At 48.9% G+C, this 25,069-nt stretch overlaps 13 protein-coding genes across 13 annotated transcripts; 6 read left to right on the top strand and 7 right to left on the bottom strand.

Moving 5' to 3' along the window:
• Positions 1–1,134: 1,134 nt before the first annotated feature.
• G6M90_00g027860 (uncharacterized protein) lies at positions 1,135–2,365 on the top strand (the record flags this gene model as incomplete). The annotated part of the gene is made up of 5 exons (XM_066130001.1): positions 1,135–1,252; positions 1,308–1,876; positions 1,923–2,180; positions 2,239–2,309; positions 2,350–2,365. The coding sequence occupies 5 exons, from the start codon at positions 1,135–1,137 to the stop codon at positions 2,363–2,365; spliced, it is 1,032 nt and encodes a 343-aa protein (XP_065985689.1).
• A 622-nt stretch (positions 2,366–2,987) lies between these two features.
• Positions 2,988–3,320, bottom strand: G6M90_00g027850 (uncharacterized protein; the record flags this gene model as incomplete). Its single annotated transcript, XM_014685888.1, has 1 exon — positions 2,988–3,320. The coding sequence occupies one exon, from the start codon at positions 3,318–3,320 to the stop codon at positions 2,988–2,990; it is 333 nt and encodes a 110-aa protein (XP_014541374.1).
• Positions 3,321–6,485: 3,165 nt separating this feature from the next.
• G6M90_00g027840 (uncharacterized protein) lies at positions 6,486–7,241 on the top strand (the record flags this gene model as incomplete). Its single annotated transcript, XM_066130000.1, has 1 exon — positions 6,486–7,241. The coding sequence occupies one exon, from the start codon at positions 6,486–6,488 to the stop codon at positions 7,239–7,241; it is 756 nt and encodes a 251-aa protein (XP_065985707.1).
• A 1,178-nt stretch (positions 7,242–8,419) lies between these two features.
• Positions 8,420–9,628, bottom strand: G6M90_00g027830 (uncharacterized protein; the record flags this gene model as incomplete). Its single annotated transcript, XM_014685889.1, has 1 exon — positions 8,420–9,628. The coding sequence occupies one exon, from the start codon at positions 9,626–9,628 to the stop codon at positions 8,420–8,422; it is 1,209 nt and encodes a 402-aa protein (XP_014541375.1).
• Positions 9,629–9,981: 353 nt separating this feature from the next.
• Positions 9,982–10,575, bottom strand: G6M90_00g027820 (uncharacterized protein; the record flags this gene model as incomplete). The annotated part of the gene is made up of 3 exons (XM_066129999.1): positions 9,982–10,250; positions 10,300–10,477; positions 10,522–10,575. 3 exons carry the CDS (start codon positions 10,573–10,575, stop codon positions 9,982–9,984), a joined length of 501 nt encoding a protein of 166 aa, XP_065985653.1.
• Positions 10,576–12,383: 1,808 nt separating this feature from the next.
• On the top strand, positions 12,384–13,031 carry G6M90_00g027810 (uncharacterized protein; the record flags this gene model as incomplete). Its single annotated transcript, XM_014685890.2, has 1 exon — positions 12,384–13,031. The coding sequence occupies one exon, from the start codon at positions 12,384–12,386 to the stop codon at positions 13,029–13,031; it is 648 nt and encodes a 215-aa protein (XP_014541376.2).
• Positions 13,032–14,089: 1,058 nt separating this feature from the next.
• On the bottom strand, positions 14,090–15,049 carry G6M90_00g027800 (uncharacterized protein; the record flags this gene model as incomplete). Its single annotated transcript, XM_014685891.2, has 1 exon — positions 14,090–15,049. The coding sequence occupies one exon, from the start codon at positions 15,047–15,049 to the stop codon at positions 14,090–14,092; it is 960 nt and encodes a 319-aa protein (XP_014541377.2).
• Positions 15,050–15,332: 283 nt separating this feature from the next.
• Positions 15,333–17,690, top strand: G6M90_00g027790 (uncharacterized protein; the record flags this gene model as incomplete). Its single annotated transcript, XM_014685892.2, has 2 exons — positions 15,333–15,675; positions 15,736–17,690. 2 exons carry the CDS (start codon positions 15,333–15,335, stop codon positions 17,688–17,690), a joined length of 2,298 nt encoding a protein of 765 aa, XP_014541378.2.
• Positions 17,691–19,300: 1,610 nt separating this feature from the next.
• On the bottom strand, positions 19,301–19,906 carry G6M90_00g027780 (uncharacterized protein; the record flags this gene model as incomplete). The annotated part of the gene is made up of 1 exon (XM_066129998.1): positions 19,301–19,906. The coding sequence occupies one exon, from the start codon at positions 19,904–19,906 to the stop codon at positions 19,301–19,303; it is 606 nt and encodes a 201-aa protein (XP_065985918.1).
• A 144-nt stretch (positions 19,907–20,050) lies between these two features.
• G6M90_00g027770 (uncharacterized protein) lies at positions 20,051–20,795 on the bottom strand (the record flags this gene model as incomplete). Its single annotated transcript, XM_014685893.1, has 2 exons — positions 20,051–20,618; positions 20,668–20,795. 2 exons carry the CDS (start codon positions 20,793–20,795, stop codon positions 20,051–20,053), a joined length of 696 nt encoding a protein of 231 aa, XP_014541379.1.
• Positions 20,796–21,278: 483 nt separating this feature from the next.
• On the top strand, positions 21,279–21,895 carry G6M90_00g027760 (uncharacterized protein; the record flags this gene model as incomplete). The annotated part of the gene is made up of 2 exons (XM_014685894.1): positions 21,279–21,595; positions 21,658–21,895. 2 exons carry the CDS (start codon positions 21,279–21,281, stop codon positions 21,893–21,895), a joined length of 555 nt encoding a protein of 184 aa, XP_014541380.1.
• Positions 21,896–22,985: 1,090 nt separating this feature from the next.
• G6M90_00g027750 (uncharacterized protein) lies at positions 22,986–23,624 on the top strand (the record flags this gene model as incomplete). Its single annotated transcript, XM_066129997.1, has 1 exon — positions 22,986–23,624. One exon carries the CDS (start codon positions 22,986–22,988, stop codon positions 23,622–23,624), a length of 639 nt encoding a protein of 212 aa, XP_065985604.1.
• Positions 23,625–24,377: 753 nt separating this feature from the next.
• Positions 24,378–24,983, bottom strand: G6M90_00g027740 (uncharacterized protein; the record flags this gene model as incomplete). The annotated part of the gene is made up of 1 exon (XM_066129996.1): positions 24,378–24,983. One exon carries the CDS (start codon positions 24,981–24,983, stop codon positions 24,378–24,380), a length of 606 nt encoding a protein of 201 aa, XP_065985880.1.
• Positions 24,984–25,069: the final 86 nt, after the last annotated feature.

Genomic DNA, 25,069 nt, shown 5'->3' with positions numbered 1-25,069 from the left:
CAACTGACTCGTTCCCCGGCTGGCCCCCGCCCAGTCCAAGTTTTGTCCGGGTCGGCTCCAATTCCGTGAATTGCGACTATACTGCAGAGCGTCAACAATGTGTGACTAGTCCAGGATGAGAGCACATACTCAATTCCGTCATCGTTCTTGTTGGGACTGCCTACTTCTTGTTCTGCAGGCTCAACCAAGACCCTGATCCCAGGAGCCGAAGCTGTGGATTGACCACCACTGTTCATTTGTTCCACAGACGTGGAGGGGTCCAAATTCGTCACTGTTTAAATGCAGATATTCAGGGACAAATAAATCTGAAGACGAATTTCTCAATGTGTAAGAAAAATACAAGAATAAGGCCATTGAGTGGTAATAAGAGCTGCGACGCAGCCTCACTTTGTCGACCCCGCTTGTGACTGATCCATTTTCTGTCGACATAGCCACACGCATTCGCTGCCTGACACGACCTGCCAGCGCTGATGCCCAACTGAAACCTTAAACCTTCAAATACACCAGCTTTTATTCGAATGCATTTTTAAGCTGCTGAATATATTTAGTGAAGATTTGCTCCGGCTCTAACTTTGTTTGTCTACCGGGACTGAGCCCTTACCTCCACGTTTCTCTTCGGGTTACACCAAAACGTGACATCTTCCGCGATGTCGGGGTGGGAATGGCTTTCTTCCTCTCTGGGTGAGGAACCAGAACTCTTTGGCGAGTTTAACCAATGCCTGGCCTTTTCTTCAATCCTTCAGGTTCGCAAATAGCAACAAACTCACCCAGGAAATAACTCGCTGATCTAATTATGCCATTTTCCGCCAGGGTGTAACAGTTGGCCCTCCAAACCCGACGAGCTCAGTTCCTTCCCCACCGAAGAGGTTCACGTTTGACACTGAAAAAGACGTGTATAGCTTTCTTGACGATAACGATAAGGCACACTCTCTGCTCGATCATCATTATAAAAATCTTCCACTAATTGTTTCCTCTACTAATATACAGTCAAATATGTGTATATTGTAGGTATTTGTACTGGTCTGCGAATTGGTGGAACACGGGTAATAAAACGACAGGGCATTCACGAATCGCACGAACGAACGTAATGGAAAACTACCTCTCCCAATCTCCAGAACATTGTTTCAGCATACGATGCAAGTCTTTGACCTGCCCGCATCGTTCTTAACTGCCCTGAATGCCGGTCTGGCAATGTATGCCGACACAGTTCCGGCCAGCGGCACAGAGGATGTTTCAACATGCGAAAGTATACGTTCGTAAAACTATTACATTTCCTGCGTCAAGAAAGCTACTTAATAACAGTCCAGAATACGTTATTCAGCAGAACGGGGCATACTCTGCGTTCTCGATAGCGATGAATCACAATGTTAGGACCCTCAAAACTCGTGTCCTGATACTTGGAGTGGAATCTTCGACACTGCTAGATCTGTTCGAATATGTCGAGTCAATGCTACCCCGAATACACGGGCCAATGCTGATTCCCACCATAGCTATGGAGCTGCAAGCTCATAGCCTCAGCATGACCATTAAAAACTGTAGGAGGCACATCCATGCTATTGAGACCACGACTGGGATGAGACAGTTCAATTATCCGCATGAGAAAAGGGGCAACAACGCTTCAGATTGGAAGAACCTGGATTTGATCTCAATTACTCGTGAACTTAGCAGCTTTCTCGCTCGATTTGCCTTCATCAAGATGCAGGCAGAGACTGGAAGGCATCTTGTGCAGCAGATGATTCGAAGTACTAACTTACTGATTATGGATAACGACCAACGAGAACTTGTTTACAAACTCCAGCATATAGATAATTGGTTTCTAGGGGTCGCAGCGAATTGCGGCTATTTGTCAGAGCGAGCTACAGCGCAAAGCCAAACTGTATGAAACACAGCCCACTCAGAGAGCCGCAAGCTAATTAGTGCAGGTCTATTGCCTCATTGCGTCCCAGGATAGCTCAACAAATACAGAAATTGCTCAGTCGTCTCGCGAAATCGCTGAGCAAAGCCATAAGGAGAACGGGGCCATGAGGTCACTTGCAGAGCTCGGTCGGCAAGACAACGAGCTGATGATCCAAATAGCAAGAGACTCTCGGGCAGTGGCGCTCGCAGCTGCACAAGACAGCGCAGCAATGCAGGTGATTGCTGCGGTCACGATGCTATTCCTTCCTGCCACCTTTACAGCTGTAAGTTACCAAACCAAAATTTTTAAAATACGAACGTGTTTACTGACAATGACTAAAGACATTCTTTTCGATGACCTTTTTCAATTTCTTAGACTCGGAGAAACCACGGGTGTCTGCATGGGCCTGGATGTATGTCGTAGTTACGGTAGTACTGACGATAGTCGTGCAGCTGGCTTGGGGAGTAATGTCTAGAAGAAAGAGTTCAAAAATTACACAGACGACCACGACGGAGTTATGAATTCCTGTATTTTAATGGTTGACTCATCTACCCCTTCTTTGTCTTTTTGACGTCTTGTTTCTCTAGGTAATCGAACACAAGGTATACCCAAAGATAAGTGCGATGGGTCTTCTATCGTAGCTTTGCCTCCAGGTGACACCTGATTTGGTCTGAGAGGCTTTTTTCCTTCGATAGCTGATTAGCCCGGTATGCAATAACGCGACTTACCTCCCGATCAATGGTCTCCGACTCTTCCTCTGCTGGTATACGGATATTTGGGAAAGCTTCTAACCGGCTGTCGAAATTGGACACGATTTGGTGATACGGGCGGCTCGTAAGATACTTTAACTTGCCACTGCCCAACCGGTCGCTGCTGAACTGGCTGTCTATATTCCACACCAGGTCCGAAAACTCAAATTCAGCGCATTCGTCCAGGGCATCGAGCTATAATTACGGGTCCTGCCCAGGGATCTTTGGTGGCGTTTCTTAGGATCTTCCAGAGCGATTCTGTGGGGTGAACCAACCCATGCCCATTTTACTGAATTGTGACACTTGCCACCACCGACTGGCCCTGACATCAAGTCATACGACTACAAGATATTGACAGCCGTGGACAGCAGCCATACAACTGGAGGCTGATTTAGGAGACCCGTTGTGTGAAACCTTTCCCCCTGGATCGTCTTGCCGAAGTCATACTGGAATATGCCGCCATTTCTATTCTCAGGAGCACTGACCACGATGTCGCCTAGTCGGACATCTTGGTATGCAGTCGGCGCACCACCCCCGATGCCTACCATTAGACCGATTCTGACATTAGGAAAGCTGTGCAGCATATCTCTTGCGATGACTGCCGCAGAGGATGTACTGTACTCCCCATCTGGGAAGACAGCGATAACAACATTGTGTTTCCCCATCCTGCCCATTGTGCTAATTGTTGTTGTCGGTGGATGGGAGAGATTCCGGTCCATCATGTCTCTCATCTAGGAAGGCCTGCGGGCAACGTACTCTGTAGTTATAGCACAGATCCAGCCAAGTGTAGTCTCCAGGGTAAGGCATACCGACTCATGGAGGACCTCAACGTGGATAGGTGAGATTGTAAGTTCTTTAGTGTACGGAGAAGGCTTGCAGAAGAGAAGCATCCCAATGAAATGACAGATTTAGCGTCGCCCACAAACCCAACACCCAGAGTGACTGGGAGAATACCTAATTAGGAGAACATCGGAGATCGGCTGACACTCGTTGGGCTCCAAATGTCGGAGAAACCAGGGCTGTCACTTGCACAACGCAGAAGGAGGGCGACCACCGCCCTGCCGGTCTATGCGGGTGACAACCATTGTTCTTGACCAACGAGCTGGAAAAGTTGGAATATCGCGCCGTCTGTGCAACCGGAGTGTCGTCGCTCCGCGCGGAAGCATTGGTCAGAGTTGATGTTCATATCTTGCATCTCGACCTCGCAGTCTCCCGGCCGTTACTCCCTTAGTTCGCACGGGAATCAGGGGCCCCGCTGTTAAACCCTGAGAAACCAATCATTTCACATTTTTTATGACAGGACAGCATCTACCAGACAGTATGACTGGAACAGTGATTCAACCGCCGTCGATGTGAATGCGAACTTTCTCGAGTCGACCGGGAATGAGAAATCACTAGTCAGTCACAACTCCGTCCTCTCAGTTGTGTGAGGTTATCTCAAGCAATCGCCATCATGCGACGACATCACAATGGTTTACCAATCACGGTGGCTGTGGAATGTGAGCCAGGGGACATCCTGCTACCCCTCCCGCAGAGTCGCATCTGAGTCGAGCAAGTGGCTGCGCTGTGTCGTGACATTTATCGCCCACTGACCGGTTTTAACCGCGCCATTCAGGGCCAACCTTTCACCAACGCGTCGCGACACGACCGCCCGCTCATATCGCACTCGCCCGTCTTGTACCTCGCGGAGCAGGGTGACTTAGCTATCACAGACTGTCAAGTCACGACCAGCATCGAGAAGGAGCTTGACTTGAGGCAACCAGCCTACATACACAGCTCCAAGTCATGGAGTTTTCCATGCGGTCGCGCATGCTCCCTACCAGCTCGTGTTCGGTGGGGAGATCATCGTCGTAGAGCCGCATCGACCTACCTATTGTCTCGACACCTGCTAGATGTTCCACAAGCTCTTGCCAGGTTTTCTGCCTGAGTCTTGCTTCCAGGCCCGGTATTTCGCATGCGAAGTCGTCCGCGGTTTTAAGATTGGCAACCTTGGATGCACGTACAAATGAATGGGGCCTTTGGCGTCCGCCGGGTATCCTCGTCTCCTGCGCCGCGTTCACATCCTGCGAGAGCGGCTTCCGCATCGACAAGAAGCACATACCACCGCCAAAAAAAAAAAAAAAATGCAATGGCCAGTGTGGCAGATCTTTGATAAGCAGCTTGAATACAGAGCTAAGCTACCCAGCCCACTGACGTGCAATTCCGCCACCGCGAGCTAGGTCTGAGCCGACTTACCAAGATATGCCGTCCCGAGCATTGACTGTCACCGACAGAACAGTCCCCTTTCATATCTGAGGGATCTCGACCTTGCCCATCCGTCTTACTACCCTTCCTTCTTCCCATTTAAGTGTCTTCAGAACATCCCTCCAATATGAGAAATGCCAGCGGAATACATTTGGACATGGCAAAGGTTTATCGCTGGTATGAGGATTATCGAAATCCAACAGCTGAGCAATCTCAGGTCTAGTCAAACGGCTCCGCATCGTCGGACCAGCAGCCCCGGTTGCACCAGGAGCGAAACGCTGCAGCTCTATCGATAATATTTGCCCAAGCTACTCTGACACAGAAGATACTGATGGCTCTGAAACCCCTTATGACTCTACAAGAAAGTTTGAGGGCCGTTAGCCTGGAACTCAAAGAGAATAGTTTTATGCGTCCTATGGTGTAAGATTCAACGCCTGAGGCTGCCAACCCTTGCTATTCTCAGCCTGCAATTGACGTAGATCGGAGTGTCACATCAGCAGAAAGAAGTCCTTCACGAAGGAAAAAGCGGAGCGATAGGAAGGGGAGGAGAACATGCCCATTGTTGCTAGAGGTAGTAGCCTGTCCCATGTCGAGAAGAAACGCGCTTCAGCCGGTAAAACACCAAGGCGCAAATTTTTGCGCGGTCAGTTGCTTTTTTTCGAGAGGAAAGGGAAGTATAAGCGAACGTTTGAAGTACAAAGCCGTTTAGAGGCCGATCTGGGTTGCTGTACGGAGGGATGAAGAGACGCGCGATTTGGCTTCCAGTGCAGGCAACTAGGCAATCTAGTCAGAAAGTTATCAATTAGGCAGCTTGCTTCATCTTATTTATCTAGCATAACGTGTTCTTGACCGTGCTGTACATGCTATGAAAGCCAGAATCGTCCACCAGCATCTGGTAGCCGGCTTGACCATGATATTCCTGTTCACTTAAGTTGGAGACAGCAGCGGAGCGGCAGGCAGGTGTCGGCACTCATGGTCATGTCCTGTTCCTGCCACAAAAGACTGCGCTAGTCGCCAAGCAGCCATCGAACGACCAGGTAAACGGCGATGGCGCCATATCCTCATGAGGAAAGATATTCGAACAGGCCAGACCCTAGACTCCTTTTCAAGCATGCCCTCCATGATCAGTCCTCTTCGGCGCTTCGGCATTCCGGCGACCCCACTCCGCATCCATCTCGGCCGGCCACCCACTTTTCTCGGCCACCCATCATCTGCAACGCCCGGAGATCCTTGAGCAAACTGAAGGCTATGCATGGGCGGCGCTTAGAGTCGTAGCTCTTCAATGTCCTAAAAATAGAGAGAGACGGTCTAAATACGACGAGGGGGTGAATAGGAACCAAGTCTCAGGGCTATGGTTGTTGCCCACCCTACAGGTGTCAACTTCCCCGTGGGACGGCGCTTACCGGTCGCCGGTCATTGGTACACTCACTCTCGGGGCCGCGTAATCAATCCCATTCAAGCGGCCAGTTTGAGGTAATGCTTAATACAAAAGGGAAGCATGATCCCCAAGCAACTCTATGTACAAACTTCAGGAGCAATATCACCATTCTCATATAACTAAGCCCATACTATCCTACCTATTCCTCCGGCACAACATGGCTCCTAACCTTCGCTCTCGCGATGTCTCAGGTATTGGTCATGTTTGGGACGTTGGGACACAGATGGACCCCAAACGGCGCACTCGATCAAAGGTGAACAAAAATTTTCAGGTGGGCAAAAAAAATCGTCAAAATGGGTTATGCGTCAAGGCCAATACCCTTTTCCGGCGCTATAATGTTGACATAGCGCTTGTCATGAAGACATCAGACGGTTACATTGGAGGGTATGAGTCAAAACCTGGGCTGGCTCAAGAGCTTCTTCGGAATGAGGAGGTTCCCTTACTCCTACCGCACATTATTGAAGAATGCAATTACCAAAAGCGACGGCTACGCATGCCCACACATAGTCAACCATCCGTGTCGCCATCATCTTCTGTTGCAGAAAGCCACCAAACGTTCTCGCCACACCCTCCAACAAGCTCAGTCGCTGCATCTGATAGCGCAGACAGTCGTCAAGGCAATACATGCCATGGCAGCCAATGTGACAAGAACACGCCCCTGGATTGCTTGGCAGAAGCTGCACTCCTCGCGTCATCGCATGCTGTTTCTGCGCGGGAACAACGAAATTTGGTACTCAAAGGGGACACAAACCTAGACGTGGCAGCTCATCTACTTGGTAGCACCAATGGCGATTCTAATGTCAATAGTCTCGGGCCACTCTCCCCGGCGTCAGATGAAGTCTGCCAGCCGACGTCGGCTCCTGCTGGGAAGAGCAGCTTCATATGGTCTTGGCTTGGAAAGTTTAGTCGATAGTGCGAGAAACACAAATCTTGTTTAGTTTCTGAATAACTACTACATTTGCGTGAATAACCTGCCGTAATAAAAGCTACTACCTATGCGATGCGGACTCAGAAGAGATATTCATCATTAGTCTGCTTTTATTCTTTTCCGGCACCCGGCACAAATTGATATCCATATTACTTTAATTTGGGATTGTTTCCTTCTAAAAAATAAGGGCCACTTCGTATATTATCACATTCGCACATACTGTGGCTGCTTTTGGGGCGACTGAGCCAACAGAAAATAGTATCTGAAGCTCGTGCTGGGCCTTGTATGCACTGTGGTATGGATCCTGGACCACGATTGCCTGTTAAGTTGTTTCACCCCCTAAAAACAGCCAGGCTTTAAGAATAGCTGATGTGATGCGGAATTAGGCCTTAGTTGGTGACTCGGCCTGTATGGTAGGCCCCGCCCGTTACGACGCCGAGCACCGTACGCCCATTCTTTGTTCCCTCCCGGCAGCCACCCCGCTTGACGGTCTCGGCCGGGGGCGTAATCTGCTGTGCTTCCTCTCCGGCTATTAATAGATCGCAAAAGAGTATAAATTCACGCAATTCCACATTACAAAACATCGACCAATGTACAAGGATTTACCAGTCTATAAGTTTACGATGTCTTCTCATGTCAAATCTGACGCCTTCTGCCTTGTCCCTCTTCATGACAAAGTATCGGTTGTCGAAAGCTGCATAATGCTGCTTGAAGACACAGAGAAAGCGCTCCAAGCAAAACGGGAAGACATCAACTTCCTTATGAGCGAACTGTCCGATATTGAGGTCAAAACATCAAGACTAATCACCCACTTGAGACTTAACATTATATCACTTAAAAAAGAGGTACGTGCAATAAACGTTCAATCGATACGTGGCTGACCGTTCAAAAGCTGCCACCAGAAACTCCTACTACTCCGACCGCTCCTGTTGCGCCATGGCGTGCTAATGGTGGGACGGCCAAGGGTTGGTGATTAGGCTAGAACAGGTATTCAATGGGACGCTATGTTGCGGGCTCTAGGAAACCGACAGTTACACTGGAAGCAGGAATGCGAAAACAGAAGGTCAAGTAACTAATTAAACATCAGTCTGTCTGCTATGAACGCATTTTACCTCCAAAAAAATAATTGCAACTTTCCTAAGTGAGCGACATATATTACCAGCTTAGTTCAACTTCAGCAATTTTTGCGACCGTGCCTTTGCCTGCTTGTTCAGCTCCGCCTGACTGAACTTCCGCCGTATTTCATTGATTTGATCATCAGCAAGCTTGCCCCATTTGGCCTTAAAGGTTGACCGGGAATAGAGCGAGGGCCGTTTGTCCCCCTTGAAAGCTCCCAAGCAGTAGCAAAAACGGCCCTCCGGATCCGTAGCTACACTCCACCAGATGAAGTCGGTCATTTGCTTGCCCTGGAGATTTTCTCTTTGTTTTGCTCTCACTATCTCCCCACCGTTGTCTTCATATTTCCGTGCCGCTGATGGGCAATCTGATCTTGGAATCAGGTACCCAGGCCTCAAACAGTCGTAACCTTCAATTTTCCCCTCCGGGTCAATCACAAATACGTAAGATCGAAATTGAGTTATTAGCATAATCTCCATCTCATATTCTTTACGTCGATCGCTGAGCGGTTTGTTGATGTCGGCTGGGTGACAATCCACCTCAACTCTGTTCGTGTTGGGATCATCTGTGTCATCAAAGCGCCTGGACCATTCGCAAAATACGTCAAAGCACTCCTTCTGGTCTTCAGATTGATCATATCGATCTGAAGGGCCATCTTTACCATTTGTCTTGCTGTTCTTTAAATCTTCAATTTGTTTTTTTAGAAGAGCAACCTCCATGCTCTCATTATCAGATTCATGCTTCGGAGGGTTCTCAGGTGGAATAGGCGGCTGTGGTTGAGGAATCTCAGGTGGATTAGGCGACTGCGGTGGAGAATTCTCAGTTGGATTAGGCGGCTGTGGTTGAGGGTTCTCAGGTGGGTTGGGAGGAGGATTAGGGGCCTTCGCTGAGTCGTCCTCCGTTGGCTTGCCAGCGGGTTCACCGCTGGCCGTGGAACCTGTCTCCGCGAGACTTTCTTTCGTCCCGCCCTTCTCCCAAATATGTTTGTCCTCCGGTGCTATCCAGGACTTTTGTTCACAACACTCATCAACCCAGTCCTCATTAAGGATGAGTATTTGTCTGTTGCGAGCGTCTTCAACTTGCTTTACCGAGTTGGTATAGGCTGCTTCTGTCGCAGCAAGGATTGTGGGTGCCTGGTTTTTGGAGGAGGGCTTTAGACCCCATGTTTTAAAATTATTTGCTAAAGTTTTTTGACTTTTTTGGAACGAACCAGCAAGAGACAAATATTGGCCTTCTGGGGAGTTGAGAGGAGACATGATTGTTATGGTTGAAGTATAATGCTACGGATCCAGATGTGGTGGACAGGCGGAAGTGTCGACGAATATATACATCAGCATAGCCGCGACACATTCCATTTTGAGTTGCCGCCGGATTAAGATTAATCGCCTTGTAGTTACGGGGTTTCTGGGTTGTACTTTCGTGCACTAACTTTAACGTGGGGGGTTCGTCCAGCAGAGCTTCCTAAAGGCTGTTTTCCCTGCTCCATTTGGGCTGACGGCAAACCAAGCATTCACTGTAAAACGGGACAATTTAAGAGTAACTAAAGACAGCGTACAATTATCAAACTAGCCCAGGAACCGTAGAATAGCTAAGATGACCTAAAAATGAATTACAACTTTACAGAGTAAAAACTCCCCTCGGATACTGGCGAATACGTTGTTTGTCTATTATTGGCCATATTCTGAAGCTCTAAACGCTCGGTATGCCCTCGCAGCTTCTTCCTTTTCCGTGGGTTCCCACGGCGGGGTCCTTCCACTGAGCTCACTCGTACCAAAGAACGACTTTGATACTCGGATTCAAGAAACTTGACGGGCTTGTCCTTGAGGATCTTGATAGTCCCGTCTCGCATCAAGGCCGTAAAATACGCATCGCCGCAAGCTGTACATGTAAGCCTTGTGAAGAAAACGCGACTCAGTGACCTGCATACCAAAAACAGTCATTCTTCCGGCCATGCGCAATCTTTCTTCCTTTATTTTGATTGGGATGAGTTTCTCAAATGATGGTGTTGCACTTGAGTCTAAGCACATCCAGAAGCGAGATCGGAGGTCAAAGGGATCATGACCAGTCCGCAAATCAGGATAACGACACCAAACCACGAGTAGTTTCTATGCTAGTCAATAAGATGTTATTTTGGGGAATGAAAACTTACATTATGGGGGTCCATCTCTTGAAGCCACTTGAGCTGTTTCTCAACCCATTCCATCTGAGAATTGCATTCTAGAGACCAGAATAAGATGACTTTTTTGGTTGCGTCACGAAACAGACGCATTGCCTTTACGTACGCAATTTCTTTTAAAAGCGCTTCATTATTACCTTCATTTCCGAGTCTTTCTGTTAAACCTTGGATTCTTTCTCTGATGCGGTTGTCATGGTCTCGGCGTAGCGCGAGGTCTGTAACCATCGGAAGTACACCTGCAATACCCATACCCTTCGCAGCCAAAATTAATATATCATCCGTTGCCAAGTCTACCTCTTGGCCGTAAGGTCCATCTAGAAATAGAAGACTTCCTTCATGGAGCATTGAGATGGCCGTCCCGTGATTTCCATGACGGGAGAGGAGGAAGCTCACAGTAGACACTTGTCCGCTTTTGTCGGCCGGTGAATTGTACTGTGCAATGGCCGTAAAGCTATGAAGAAAATTGTATCTTATCCACACCAATGGTGGCCAAGTCATGGGGAAGAAAATGTAGAAATAACAACCGGGTTTTAATAAGATCGGATGGTCCAATCTAACGTTGACGAAGACAGCGCCCGCAGTGTTGGAAACGTATGTAACTTCGGCCGTATGTTTATAGTATAGCATCTTCATAACTCGTACCGCGGTTGTAAGGAGCCATAGTCCACAAGAGGAACAGACTAGAATCCGAGCACGATTGGACGATGTCGGTAAGATATGCAAGAGCAGGGCAACCATGGCTCCGACTGACGTTGCCCTATGGGACCATTGAAACCATTTCCCCAAGGATCGTTTTATAATTGGTATGGCCATACAAGAGGATCCGATGATCAAACCAAACACCTGCTGTTGTCAGTATGCCACTGCGCTCTCATTTTGCGAACACCTACAGCCCATCCAAAATTCGTCATCTGCCCGGGCTTTGGATGATGTGCCAAGGCTATGGCTGCATGGCATATTCCCTGTAATGTCGCAATGACACCCAAAGTGAAGTGAATGAGGGTATACCAACGGCGAGGGACATTAAGAGCGTCAATAACAGGTGCTCGTCCTCCTACACAAAGTGGTGCCAAATTCACTGCTGCGGCTAGAGCGGCACGCTGTTGAAGCTTTCTCCAATCTGCGAAGAAAGAAGGAGCCAAGACTATCGCGCAATTTGATAGCATAAAGAGAACCACAGTTAATGCTTGTACCCGCGTGATGCTGAACCAGCCTTTGGGAAATACCAGTGGGTATCGGAAATGGCGAATGAGGAAGAGTTTCGGGTTTGTGACGGTCTTCTTGAAAGTCCACACGAGTACAGCTAAGCAAATGAAACTGAAGAGTGCTACCATGTACCATATATTCCAGTCGTCCATGGTTTCTGTTATGATTGCAAGGGAAATGAAATGTTACCGCACAATGTTGGATTGTTGATGGGAGAAGAAGATCAAGGCGTGGTTAAGGATAGAACGGGCCGAGTGTAGTGCAGAGGAACTGCTACAAACGCCGATAGAGATTGATGCCTGCAAGTTGCCATACTAATAATAGAATGGCTATATTTAATAGGCGCGTCCCCGTCTAGGAGGCGGTTCTCATGACCACTTAAACACCGGGGTCCTGACTGCCGGCCTGGCCCACCATCTCCGGCACGGCGCTTCGGACTCGGAGCCATCAATCATTGAAGGGTGCTTTGCCGCCGGATGCTGAGCCGTCCGGATTCAATCGAGAGATAGGAGATGGACAGAAGTCTTGATAAAGGAAGACGCATGCCCACCCAAAGTACAACCTTAGATTTCACCACGCTCACTTAATACATAACGAGTCTTATTGTGCATCTCAACACAGCGTCCAAAATGCCCCGGAGACAGCGCTCAAAGGTCAACAAGAGACCAGAAATCGGCACTTTAAACTGCAGCTGGGGAATGTTTTCCAAAGCCAACGCCTTATTCCGACAGTACGATGTCGATGTAGTGGTCATTGCAAGGAGACCCGATGGTGGTATAGGAGGCTATCAATCGCGTCCTGGTCTAGCTCGGGACTTCCTACAGATCAACGAGCAGGATCTGCTTGGGCCTCATGAGGTGGATCCCTATATGTCCAAACCAAGCAAAGGGGTCGCGGTACTAAGAGCTATGAGCTCGTCGAGATCCTCGTCATGTCTCGACTCGACAGAAAATCGCTCGTCGAGAGCGTCGTCATCATGTGTCGACTCGATAGGAACCGAAACATCACCCGGCATCATGGAGGAAGCAGAGCCTGGTGTCGCGCTTCTGAATATTGTACGTACTCCTCACTGTGAGGAGGGGGAGGGGTTCATGGAAGAGCCCTTGCATCCATGGGCTGAGGTTCACAGCATCCCAAATGCCCAGCGCTGTGCCTCCCCAGAAACCATTTGTCCCATTCGCATCACAAAACCGGCCAAGGAGGACATTCGCCAACCAACTCCTTTGTCTAGGATCAAGAGAGAGGAAATCCTAGCACTCATCAAGAAGTTCGAATGATCTCAACAGCCTTTGGCCACTTTGCATGTTTTGTCTTATATCATTAGAATCATCTTTTTTCAGTTGTGTACAATTAAGCTATTTACAATGTCAATCTTATTACCTCTATAAGTCGGTCTAGTTCTAGTTGTAGTGCACTATTACAGCTCCGCTCCCAATTCTGCGGATGTCCTTGGCTATTGAAGAGCCAGCCTTGTTCTTGATGCTGAAGAAGATGACCCAGCTTATACGGAGAGTTACTGACATGATGAAACCTTCCTTCAATGGGGCCTAACTGCATTTGGATTATGGTATCCAGCGAATGTGCAGCAATAACTACCGTTCTGCAAAACGGCTGCCCTTCCCAGCATTTCTGTAAGACCTCGGCCGTGCAAAGCACTGCTTCTAACGTACTAGACTGATGGCCTCTGTACTTGATGTGGATTCGGTTTACATGAAGCCAGGCTAGAGTTCTCGTGAGAGCCGGACTCGGATGTGTACGGCAAAGAATTTTGACCACGCAGTTGTCTGGAGAGGCGTAGAAGTTTGGTTTGTGGCTCAATTCGATGTAAAAAAGTGAACAGAACAGCCTCTCCGCCGTGTTGTACAGCCGTGGTGCTGGGCAGCCCAGCTCCAATTTGCGGAGTCCAGCCGTAGGCGGGTTCAGCACAAAAGTAGTACGATTTGGTTGCTGGCATAAAAAGCACAGTGGCGACTGGTAGTGGCAAGGTTGTACAGGCAAGCAACAAATGGCAACACAATAGTCGCATAGTAAGTGGCTGCAATCCATCATGAAAACACCGGCCCTGATGAGACAGATTGAGCAAGTCGCTCGGAGTTTCACGCTCGAAATGGGTCTCCAGCCTTGCAGTCTGGCGAGATGTTGTACCCTAGGTTCAACCACGGGTCCGATCGTGTATTTGGCGATGTCGACAAACGCGCTGCGGACCTGGTCCGTTAAGCCCTTGCAGCCTGCCTGCTGTTCAAATGCGGCCAAATGCTTGACATATAAAGACTCAAACGTCAGGTTCGGAGGAAACGCTAATTTGCGTTAGAAAAGATTCGGTTGTAGTGGCAGATTACTCACAGTGTAATCCTGGGTGAAATGCGTTCATTACAAGTGCGGACGCAATGATGGGGTAATGGTCCACAGGTTCTGGAGGGCAAGCCGCCAAAAATTCTCCAATGTGGTGGCCCAGTTCTTCAGGAACTGGCCATGACGGGCGGGATGCGGCGACCAAATTGAATGTCTCCATGGGTTTGGCAGTATAATGTGCAATAGCGGCGCGAAGGAGTATTCTAGTATCGGACCCAGTGAAGTGAAGCCCTTCAGCTTGTCGATGGTTCCTGAGACCAAATAGCTTTACTACCAGGCCAGGGCTGGCAGAAGACTCGTTAATAACGCTGAGCTCTGTATAATCACTTATTGTTCTTTTTACACTCGCCACTGATTGTGTCCACTGGTCTGCCATCATAGTAGCTAGAAGTTCAAATTGAATGTCCTTTAAGCAGTATTTGTCAGTTGCGACAACAAAGTGAGTCCGAAGCTTGGGTTTTTGCAACTGTCGGCGCAGGACCCAAGAGCATACAAACGACAGGACCCGTTCAAGTCCACCGAAATCCGCTACAGAGATTAACACTATGTCGCTGAACAAAGCAAAGACATCGCAATAAACTCTGTAAGCCAAATCTGTCATGGTTGCGGGCGGCTGTTGCACCAGGTGGTAACAGTAGTTGCCTGGAACGGGCCCCGCTATGATGCGAGGTATGGCGTTGCCTGGTTGCTTGTGCATGTCGCACATCACCACTAAGTTACACCCTTGACGCTGAAGGGCTATGGCGAATTTTCTATATGGGAATCTCATGGCACCCTTGAGACCATCGCCTTGCTCAGTACGCCCCTGTATAAGAAGAATGGTCCGTGGTTTTGCTTCGCCTATTTTGTCGAGGATTTCGTACGGCGCCATGTTTTCTTGCAGGTATGGCCCAGGAAGACCAGCTGCACTAGACCGAATGTGGAGGAGGTCGTTGGGCTGCATGCTTAGGGGATTGCGACGGCAAGATTGTGTGTGTCGGTGTGCGGGAGACGGAGTCCACTGGAGCCTGGGCGTTGGGTATTATTTTTAATTTTGCCTTGTCCGATGGGGCACTGACACCGGGGGCCGGGAGACCGGTTGTTGTGGGCTTTAAACAATACCCTTGTATTATATATTTCTTGGACTGTATTAGATTTAACTCTGCAGGACAAATAGTAGTACCCATTTGTATAATTACTCTGGCTTGGCTAAACCATCAACAAGAAGTTGCCAGTAACCACAGAAGATGGAGTCTAAGTATCTAGAAGGAAAAGCTCGAGTTCCTTTGTCGAGTCTGAAGAGCGAGGATTTGGATGTTGATTCATCGTCATTCCCGATCAACATCATTGAGCATCTTCGTGATCCAGGACATGCCATCTCAGTTCGGATTACTCCAAGGACCCGAGATGACATTCTACGGGACTTGAGCTACTCACCCGAGCAATTGTATGCGACGCTTGAATTGGAATCTAGTCCTTTGATCAATGATCACCAAGTTTTCTACGCTGCCAAGGACTTCGATCTGGACAGAGCGAAGGCTGCCCTCGGAAGGGATCATATTTGCAACGTACGCTTGTACTGCATTCCAGGTATGTCATAATTGAAGATTACCATCGAAGCGTTTGGTCACGTTCTTATCAATATGCTAGTACAACCTCGCAAGATTTGCGATGGTGCCGTCTTCCAGAACGTGCGGTATTACATGGCCGGGTCTTGGAAAAAGAATCGTGTGTCTGTTGCCCAAGCCTGGATGGACAAGCTGTCGGGGTCCAAGAGGAAGATACTGGGTAGTCTATTGAAACATCCGGATATAATAGCAGCTATGGATAGCATGCTTTGTTTTCCTGGTTATTGGGATGGACTTCAGCTTGGTAACTGGGCAAAACATCTGGCCGCCCGCATCAATCCGCTCATCATCAACTATTGGGTGCATATTAAGAACGTCGCTTTGAAAATAATGGCTGGACATGAAGACAAGCTGCATCTATTTGATGCAAATACAGTTGCAATTCTTCAATATCGGGCGCCGTCGTGGAATTCGCAAGACCGAGCACAGATCTGCGATCTTTTTGAGGACGGAACACTGTTTCCTGGCATTTTATCAAAGAGTGCTCGAGACAGAATTAAAGACAACATTCTTGAGCTCCCGGATTCAATACCTAGCATCCAGACCTTTCATGAAAACATGAGATATTTGACGATTGGAGCTAAAATCCTTGAGAAACACATTGAGAACAGGCCGTCAGAGAGCCGGGCTGATACAATCGAGCCCATGTGTTCCAGTCTTATTGAGAATTTAAAAAAGGACTGGAACAGTCGTGGGGCTTCGATGGAAGTCGGCCACGGTCGCATGATCCAGGTGAATGAGCCAACTGCCGACGCTGCAGTCATTCAAGCATTTCTAGCCGCATTGCGCTACTTCCCTTACTTGTCACCCGAGGCGCCTCTAAGGGACTTTGACAAGAGAGTGTGGATGGCGGGCAATTTTGATAATAGCGTTCTAAGCCGTCTCTGTGTCACTCTTAAAGATTTAGGTTTCTCTAACGCGAATATTGAGAAAGGGCGTCTTCACCCGATTGAGAACCGGCACATATCGTACACCCAGCCGAAGAGGAGGAGGGACTGGCGCAGTGGAAAACCTTGCCTCGCGGGGTACCACATCCTACTGCAATCGTCTTTTTTCCCACAACTATTCGCGGAACCCTTAGATGACAAGGTGCCACCAGAGCTACGTGTGCAAAGCGATATTTTGCAAGCTTTTTTTGGGGGTAAACCGAAGGTTCCATCACTGGCATCAGCTGCATCTCTTCGTGCTGAAATGGACGTGGATACAACAGAGCCAAATGAGGCATGGAGGAGTGAGGCAGAGATAAACGAAGACACAAGGCTAGGTGAAGTATTAAAGTTATGGCCAAGGGGCAATAATGAAACGCGCCCCAAAAAGAAAGGAAAGGACAAAATGCCTCGAGGTATTGCTCGGTCTGCAACAAGTCGCGACAAGCCGCGCGTTCGGGGCAAAGGGCCCAAGTTCACATTCAGGCAGCAGAATGTCCCAGACATCCCAGCGACTCGGGCGTCTGATCTCTACGTTGGCCCACCAGTAGATCCAGCGGGTATCCCGACTCAAGCGCTGGCGCACTTGACACCCCCGACTAAGAATCCAAATCGGGCCAAAGAAAAGAAACGCAAGCATGATGAAGTATATGAAGCAGCAGAAGTGCCAGAAAAGAGGAATAGGAGGAAGGACCAGGTCGGGGGGATTCAAGCCGTGGGAGAGCAGGCTGGAGCAGAGCAGGTCACCCAAATACAGCCGGCCGAGGAGCCAGGACGAGCAGTAGTGGATGATCTAGCTAGCACGTCACAGGATGTGCGCTGGGAGATGAAGGCACCCTTGGAAGCACCCGTTGCAACGCCTGCGCTACCGCCCTCTATGAATTCCCAGAATTCAACACCAGTAGTTCAGCGAGGTCCCGAACCACTTTCGAAACCTGCTCAGCATGTCCATCCCGAAAATAACCCGCAAATTCCTGAAATTAACTACGATGAGGCCTTCTCTCCTCCTCACCTAGAACAGGAGGCTGAGCTTTTTGCTATCGGGGACTAATTGAGAGTAGAGCGGGTACATTGATCTATCATCTCCCTAGCTAGAATCGACTTAGGGCTCAAGTGCTGTCTTTATTGTATAAACGCCCTCCGGGCTGAATTAATTTAAATGTAGTTAGCTAGTTACCCGATTGCCGCAGGCTTAATTCACCAGATAATAAAACGCAAGCCCCACGAGACACACCAGCTAACGCGTTAAGCCAACTCTTCTCTCACCATGAAGAGGAATGCATTTGTGTGCGCCTCATTGGCAGCCTTTATCACAAATACAGTAATTACCGCCATTATTCGACACAGTTCTGCATTTTCTGACCGCGGCCTCATAGTTTTTCAGGTGTGTATCGTGTTACGAACAATGTCAGCTAAGACTGATATGCTCCGTAGATACCCAAACAAGATGCTCATGTCTCAACAAACTTAACCATTGGAATTCGGGGCTCCTGTGTTAGCTTGACCAATGAAATCCGGTGTGTTCGCTACGACGAAGCAGTTCTAGCAATGTCAACGAACTCTACGAATCGCATTATCCAACAGATATCTACAATTCACTTGGAGTGCTTGTCCGAAATTGAGATGTTGCTCGCGGTGTCAGCAGCGGTAATATGTTGTGCACTGCTCCTTGCAAGAAAACCTACAATTTGGGTTAGAGTTGGCGTCTTGTTTTGTATCATGCTAGTGATAGCACCTGTTACCGTGGCGGTCGTCTCACTAACAAATGCGACGAGAGCAATCACGAGTATGGGGTTCACCGCCGTGATAGGCCAAGGCGTGATCTATGGCTGGGTGATTTTTGGCGCTGCAATATGCGGATTCTTTTCCATGGTAATCGTATTAGTTTACAACTTCAGACAGGAATAATACCAGGAGTTCTCTCACTAAACGTAGACCATAATCCGCGAGCTATAGCGTGCCAGATGTGTGGTGGTCGGGACACCAAAACTTCCTCACATGCCAAGCGCGCGGCAAACTGCAATGCTAGGTGACCTATTTTTAAGAAGCCCCGAACCTCTATGGCATATACCCTGGCAGTAGCAGGTGTACTAAAGTTAAAATTGGCAACTGGTATAGAGGTTACGAGTAGTTAGGGATTAGGCCTCAGCCTGCAACAAGGCACGAGTGAACCAACATGACTTGCAATCAGCAGGTTTTCCACACCAGGTAAAGTGATTATCCAGCTCACGTCTTTTAGATGTTTCGCAAGATTCTCACCGTTTATGGGGAACGAACTTGCACGGATATATAGCGATCATATAATGTGCAATCCATCAAAGGATTGCCGACCGGTCAGAATCAGTGACCTGCAACGGGTACAAAAGAACCGATCCAGCCGTTTCTCTAAGCGGAGACGGAATTTTCTGAAGAAGGTACACGATCAACAGAAGGACTGCGAAGTAGATGTTTACCTGTGCGTATGCAGCAGAAAGGATAACAAAATCTGGCAATACTCCAGCGACTTCACTCCACCTTCACAAGATGAGATGGTATGGCGTACGAGGCAATATGTGTGTGACATATTTCTAACCTGCTCTAGGCTAATATGTACCCTCTGCCGGTTTTACTCGGTCCAGATGACTTCACCAAGAAGGAATATTGCATGGAGAAGCCATCTGGCTATTTGGTGCCCCAGGCATCTATCGCTTCCGGTGTTGCTGGGCTGGAGGCAGAGTCGAATCCCTCTGAGCTATTCGCAACTTCGACTAAGCCTGGACTCTCTACGTGTAAGTAGCTAATGTGCCATGAGAAAGAAGATACATAAATGCGAACCTCATTGTCTTTCAGTACTTGGATATCTCCTGTTATTTGATGCAAACGCTCTCGAGTCCGATGTAACTCGGCACGTAATTCCTGGCTGAAATCATAGTGCTCTTGTCGGGAATTCAGCATGTCTTCTTGTAGGACATGAACCTTCTCCTCCAGAACATACATCTTGGTCCGAAGTTTGTGCATGTCCTCTTCGTGCTGCTCATCGCACCTTGCCATTTCATCCTGAGACGCACTTAGGCTTGCCTCAACCAGATACATTCTCGAGGTAACTTCTTTCACATCCTGGCTCCATAGAGCATGAATGGCCCGGCAAGTATTGGACGATCCTGCGTTTGCTTGCTCTAGAACCAGCTTGAGAGAAGATGACGGGCTTTGCCGAGGATCACTTGAGCCTATAATCACATCCTGCTTTGTTTGGGCAGGTCGCAGTGGAAGCAGACGGCTGTCAGGCATTATCAGATGCTTTCAGAGGAAATTTGCAAGTATGCGTAAAAGCAAACCAGGCGGAGAGGAAATCGATGAAGTATGTATTTCAGTACCTAAACTAGCTCAACAACACGTCCGACCAGAGTCTAATATGCACAAGCTAAGATCCATTTATGCCTTCCCTGTTGCGCTCCCTGCTGCGCAACTAACCGTTACGGTCCGCAATAGTGTCGTCGTCAAAAATGTAGTCACCGCAGAGGTGACAAGAGGGGTGGTGACCTTGGAAGCGCCACTGTCAAAGACTGTGTCTGTTGTCACAGGCAAGGGAGATGTGGTTCTAACAGTTCTTCCGATCATATCGGACCGGGGGATCTCCACTCGAACGGAGTCAGCAGCCGGAGCCCGGGCGGCTGTTGTGTCCGTCCCCGTTGGATCCTTGTTCATCACTGTAGATGATGGTGTTGCCACCCCAGAAGTGACCCATGACTGGGACGGGAGTGTGACTGTGGGTGATGTCTCCTGTGATCTAGGGAAACTAGTCGTTGTCCAGGTAAAGACTGACACTGCAGTTTCGGTTGTTGTACGAGTGGACATGGTTTTGACAACAAGGACACTGGTTGTTCTGAGTACCTCGTTAATGCATCCAACTTGTGCCTCCCTATCAAGCTGCATGGTAGGATCAGATGTGCCATTCGTTATATTCGCCTGATAGCAGTATGGAGCCAGTCCGGCGCATTGCCTACCACAGTTAGTCGACCTGTTTGCAATGGAATGGTTATTGTGCTCACCAAAAGATATCTGCTTCCCCATTGGGGACCTCCGCAGGGGTGGTAAATTTTGCGATCAGTTGGCCTTCACATGGTGTGGTGGAGAAGTTGAAGCGCAGAGGGAGGAAAGAGGAATCGCCAAAACTCATGGTGGCTTGACATCTTGTGGACTGAGGAGCGTTAATGCTGTGTAGGCGGGTTAGCAAGTGTCCGCGTCATGGTCCTCGGGATGCAACTGACTGAGCCGACAAGACCGATTGTCCAGCCTCAAGGGAGACGACCGGGGAGGTGAGGCACATGCTATGGATTGCAGTGGCCGGCCATAGCAGGCACGCCAGAATCGAAAAGACGTCGTTGCGATACATTTCTTTGCCGTTAATTATTTCTAGTGATGCTGTTGGCTCGGAAGCAAGAGCAGTCAATCGGGCCATTTTGTACCCAAGAGACGTACCTATTTTTAAGTCCGTTTATATTTAATTGTATCCTGGTGTGATCTCTAGGATTGCCTTACTTTAACGGGCGCTTACCAGGAAATCTGTGCAATGTGTGTTTATTTAATTGCGGCCTTGCTCGGAGATGGCGCAAACGTCAGTCAACTCCTGTTTGTCCAACTCCTCTCATGCAACAGCATCATGTCTTACTTCACCTTCAATATGTCAGCGAGCACACAAGGGCCATCAACGCCCAAAAATCCACAGCGTAGCAGCGTATCCAATTCTGCTGTTCCACAGTTGGATCACGACTCGTCTACTCTCCCCATAAACTCATCAGCAACAATGCTCTGCGAGCCAACCGTTTCTGGGCAAACTGCACTTAATCCAGGGGCACAATGGTCTGGATTTAATAGTAGTTTGCTTCAAGTTGATGGGGCATTCAGTGGGAGTGCCTTGCCACCCTACGATCAATCTACATTACATGCCGCACTTACCACCAACGACGATTTGAGATGGTAGGTCCTTTCTAACGACATTGAGGATGGCGAACTCGCATGCTGACCTAGTCACCACTCAGGATGTTGATTGGGATGAACGAACGTATGGCCAACTTGGAGCAGACCGCAACTGCTGGAAATAGAACCATGGATCAGATGGGCAACCATGTTTCCGACATGCTTAGTCGCCTGGCAGTCATTGAAGGCATGATCAAGGTAGTTGAGGACCTGAAGCAAAGTCTTCGAGACTTTACCAGGGGATTGGTGCCACACATTCTTGGCGTAAATCTCGAGGAAGATCTTGAGAAACAGGGCTAATGCGCAACCAACGGACACACGGGTGGGGGTTGAGCGGGGCAAGTGACAGAGGCTGCATGAACGTTGGAAGGTAATCCGTGTACGATTTTAGTTTTTGTGTGAGAAATTGATTTAAGCCGTCATACTACTTCAATGTCCATCTTGCCTGCATACGTGGCCATCCAAGTGCAAACGAATCGCCGCCGATTCACCATGGCTAACTACACGTCCAAAAAGCTCCCATCCCTGCTCGAGCAAGCCGACTTGAGCGAAAGAGGCATACACCACCCCATTGCCAATCGTCGTCTGGTCTTACCTGGCCAATCTGCCAAGAGCCAAGACACTGCCAATGCACTGAGAGGACAAGTATCTCAGCTTCAGAAACAAAACGCCGGCCTGTGTATATCTCTTCATGAGGCAGACAGCCAGAATATCGCGCTACAACAACAACTTTCTGCCTACAGGCAATACATAAAAAGGCAGGATGATGGGCTAGCCCACGTTATCAAATACCATTTGCTCTGCGTTCTAGGGTTATCGAGAGACTGTGGTGGAGGCCACCTGGGACGCAACTGCAGCGGAAGACGCCGTGCAAAGCGAGATGAGAGGCGCAAGGGGGTCGGTCTCCTCCGCAATTTTAGCCTGTCTAGGGATGATTATTTCTCCAGTTTAAAATAAATACACGACGTTGTCCTTATACTATTGATCCCGGACACGCGCAAGCGCCCAGGTGCCGAATGCGACTGGACATGCAAGTGCACGCCCGAGAAACCAGCACTGCCCATATCCCCAACCCGCCGCCCACACCCCCAAAATCTCGAGTGAAGGATGCAACATTGGCGCAAGAGAACCGGCCGACATCACGGCGGTAAGCCGTAAAAGAGTGGAGACGGCCCGGGGCCTTGCAAGCTGGTAAATCGAGAAGCGGATGAGCGTGGGACCATTAGATCAGGTCCTAAACCTCGTCCCGCACTTGAAGGCCAAAATGACAGATTTAAAGTAAAGATACTCCGTAGATCTTGAAGATCGTTAGCCGCCGAAGTTCGTTGAGGCGAGATATATATACCAGTGCAAAGAATCATAATCAACGGAAACTACCATAAACGACAATATGGCACCAATTACCTGCAAAGTTGTCGACGCCAACAACCGTGGACGGCCTGGAGTCTATGTGGTTCTGGAGTGCAAAGACCAACTGCACCGTGGCATCGCGACGCTGGAATCACTGACTGATGAAGATGGCGGAATCAGTCTGTGGTTCCCAACACCCTCACCCGGGCGAACAGACGATGTGGAGCCACAGATCGTTGACAGCAGCAATATTCCTAGAGTCTCTTTGACTTTCTTCCCTCATACCGTGCCGTCAACATGCCCAGGCCCGTTCTTGTCTATCCACACGGACTTGTACCTCCAGGGGGATGAGTGCCACGGAATTACCCTGTACCTTGACCCTCATCCACGACTAGAGCACTCCCCTGTCCCGGTAGCCAGCCCGCTCAACAGGTTCGCTGCCGCAGCTGTGAGCACGCAAGAGCCGCAGCGAGACCTGTCAACCCCTTCCCCGTTGCTGCTGCCTCCACCAGTCATGGCGGTCGTCTCACTAACAAATGCGACGAGAGCAATCACGAGTATGGGGTTCACCGCCGTGATAGGCCAAGGCGTGATCTATGGCTGGGTGATTTTTGGCGCTGCAATATGCGGATTCTTTTCCATGGTAATCGTATTAGTTTACAACTTCAGACAGGAATAATACCAGGAGTTCTCTCACTAAACGTAGACCATAATCCGCGAGCTATAGCGTGCCAGATGTGTGGTGGTCGGGACACCAAAACTTCCTCACATGCCAAGCGCGCGGCAAACTGCAATGCTAGGTGACCTATTTTTAAGAAGCCCCGAACCTCTATGGCATATACCCTGGCAGTAGCAGGTGTACTAAAGTTAAAATTGGCAACTGGTATAGAGGTTACGAGTAGTTAGGGATTAGGCCTCAGCCTGCAACAAGGCACGAGTGAACCAACATGACTTGCAATCAGCAGGTTTTCCACACCAGGTAAAGTGATTATCCAGCTCACGTCTTTTAGATGTTTCGCAAGATTCTCACCGTTTATGGGGAACGAACTTGCACGGATATATAGCGATCATATAATGTGCAATCCATCAAAGGATTGCCGACCGGTCAGAATCAGTGACCTGCAACGGGTACAAAAGAACCGATCCAGCCGTTTCTCTAAGCGGAGACGGAATTTTCTGAAGAAGGTACACGATCAACAGAAGGACTGCGAAGTAGATGTTTACCTGTGCGTATGCAGCAGAAAGGATAACAAAATCTGGCAATACTCCAGCGACTTCACTCCACCTTCACAAGATGAGATGGTATGGCGTACGAGGCAATATGTGTGTGACATATTTCTAACCTGCTCTAGGCTAATATGTACCCTCTGCCGGTTTTACTCGGTCCAGATGACTTCACCAAGAAGGAATATTGCATGGAGAAGCCATCTGGCTATTTGGTGCCCCAGGCATCTATCGCTTCCGGTGTTGCTGGGCTGGAGGCAGAGTCGAATCCCTCTGAGCTATTCGCAACTTCGACTAAGCCTGGACTCTCTACGTGTAAGTAGCTAATGTGCCATGAGAAAGAAGATACATAAATGCGAACCTCATTGTCTTTCAGTACTTGGATATCTCCTGTTATTTGATGCAAACGCTCTCGAGTCCGATGTAACTCGGCACGTAATTCCTGGCTGAAATCATAGTGCTCTTGTCGGGAATTCAGCATGTCTTCTTGTAGGACATGAACCTTCTCCTCCAGAACATACATCTTGGTCCGAAGTTTGTGCATGTCCTCTTCGTGCTGCTCATCGCACCTTGCCATTTCATCCTGAGACGCACTTAGGCTTGCCTCAACCAGATACATTCTCGAGGTAACTTCTTTCACATCCTGGCTCCATAGAGCATGAATGGCCCGGCAAGTATTGGACGATCCTGCGTTTGCTTGCTCTAGAACCAGCTTGAGAGAAGATGACGGGCTTTGCCGAGGATCACTTGAGCCTATAATCACATCCTGCTTTGTTTGGGCAGGTCGCAGTGGAAGCAGACGGCTGTCAGGCATTATCAGATGCTTTCAGAGGAAATTTGCAAGTATGCGTAAAAGCAAACCAGGCGGAGAGGAAATCGATGAAGTATGTATTTCAGTAC

This window comes from Metarhizium brunneum, chromosome 1 (assembly GCF_013426205.1).
Source record: "Metarhizium brunneum chromosome 1, complete sequence".
NCBI lineage: Eukaryota > Fungi > Ascomycota > Sordariomycetes > Hypocreales > Clavicipitaceae > Metarhizium > Metarhizium brunneum.
Note: the sequence above shows the minus strand (reverse complement) of the source record. Positions and strands in the feature narration are given on the sequence as shown.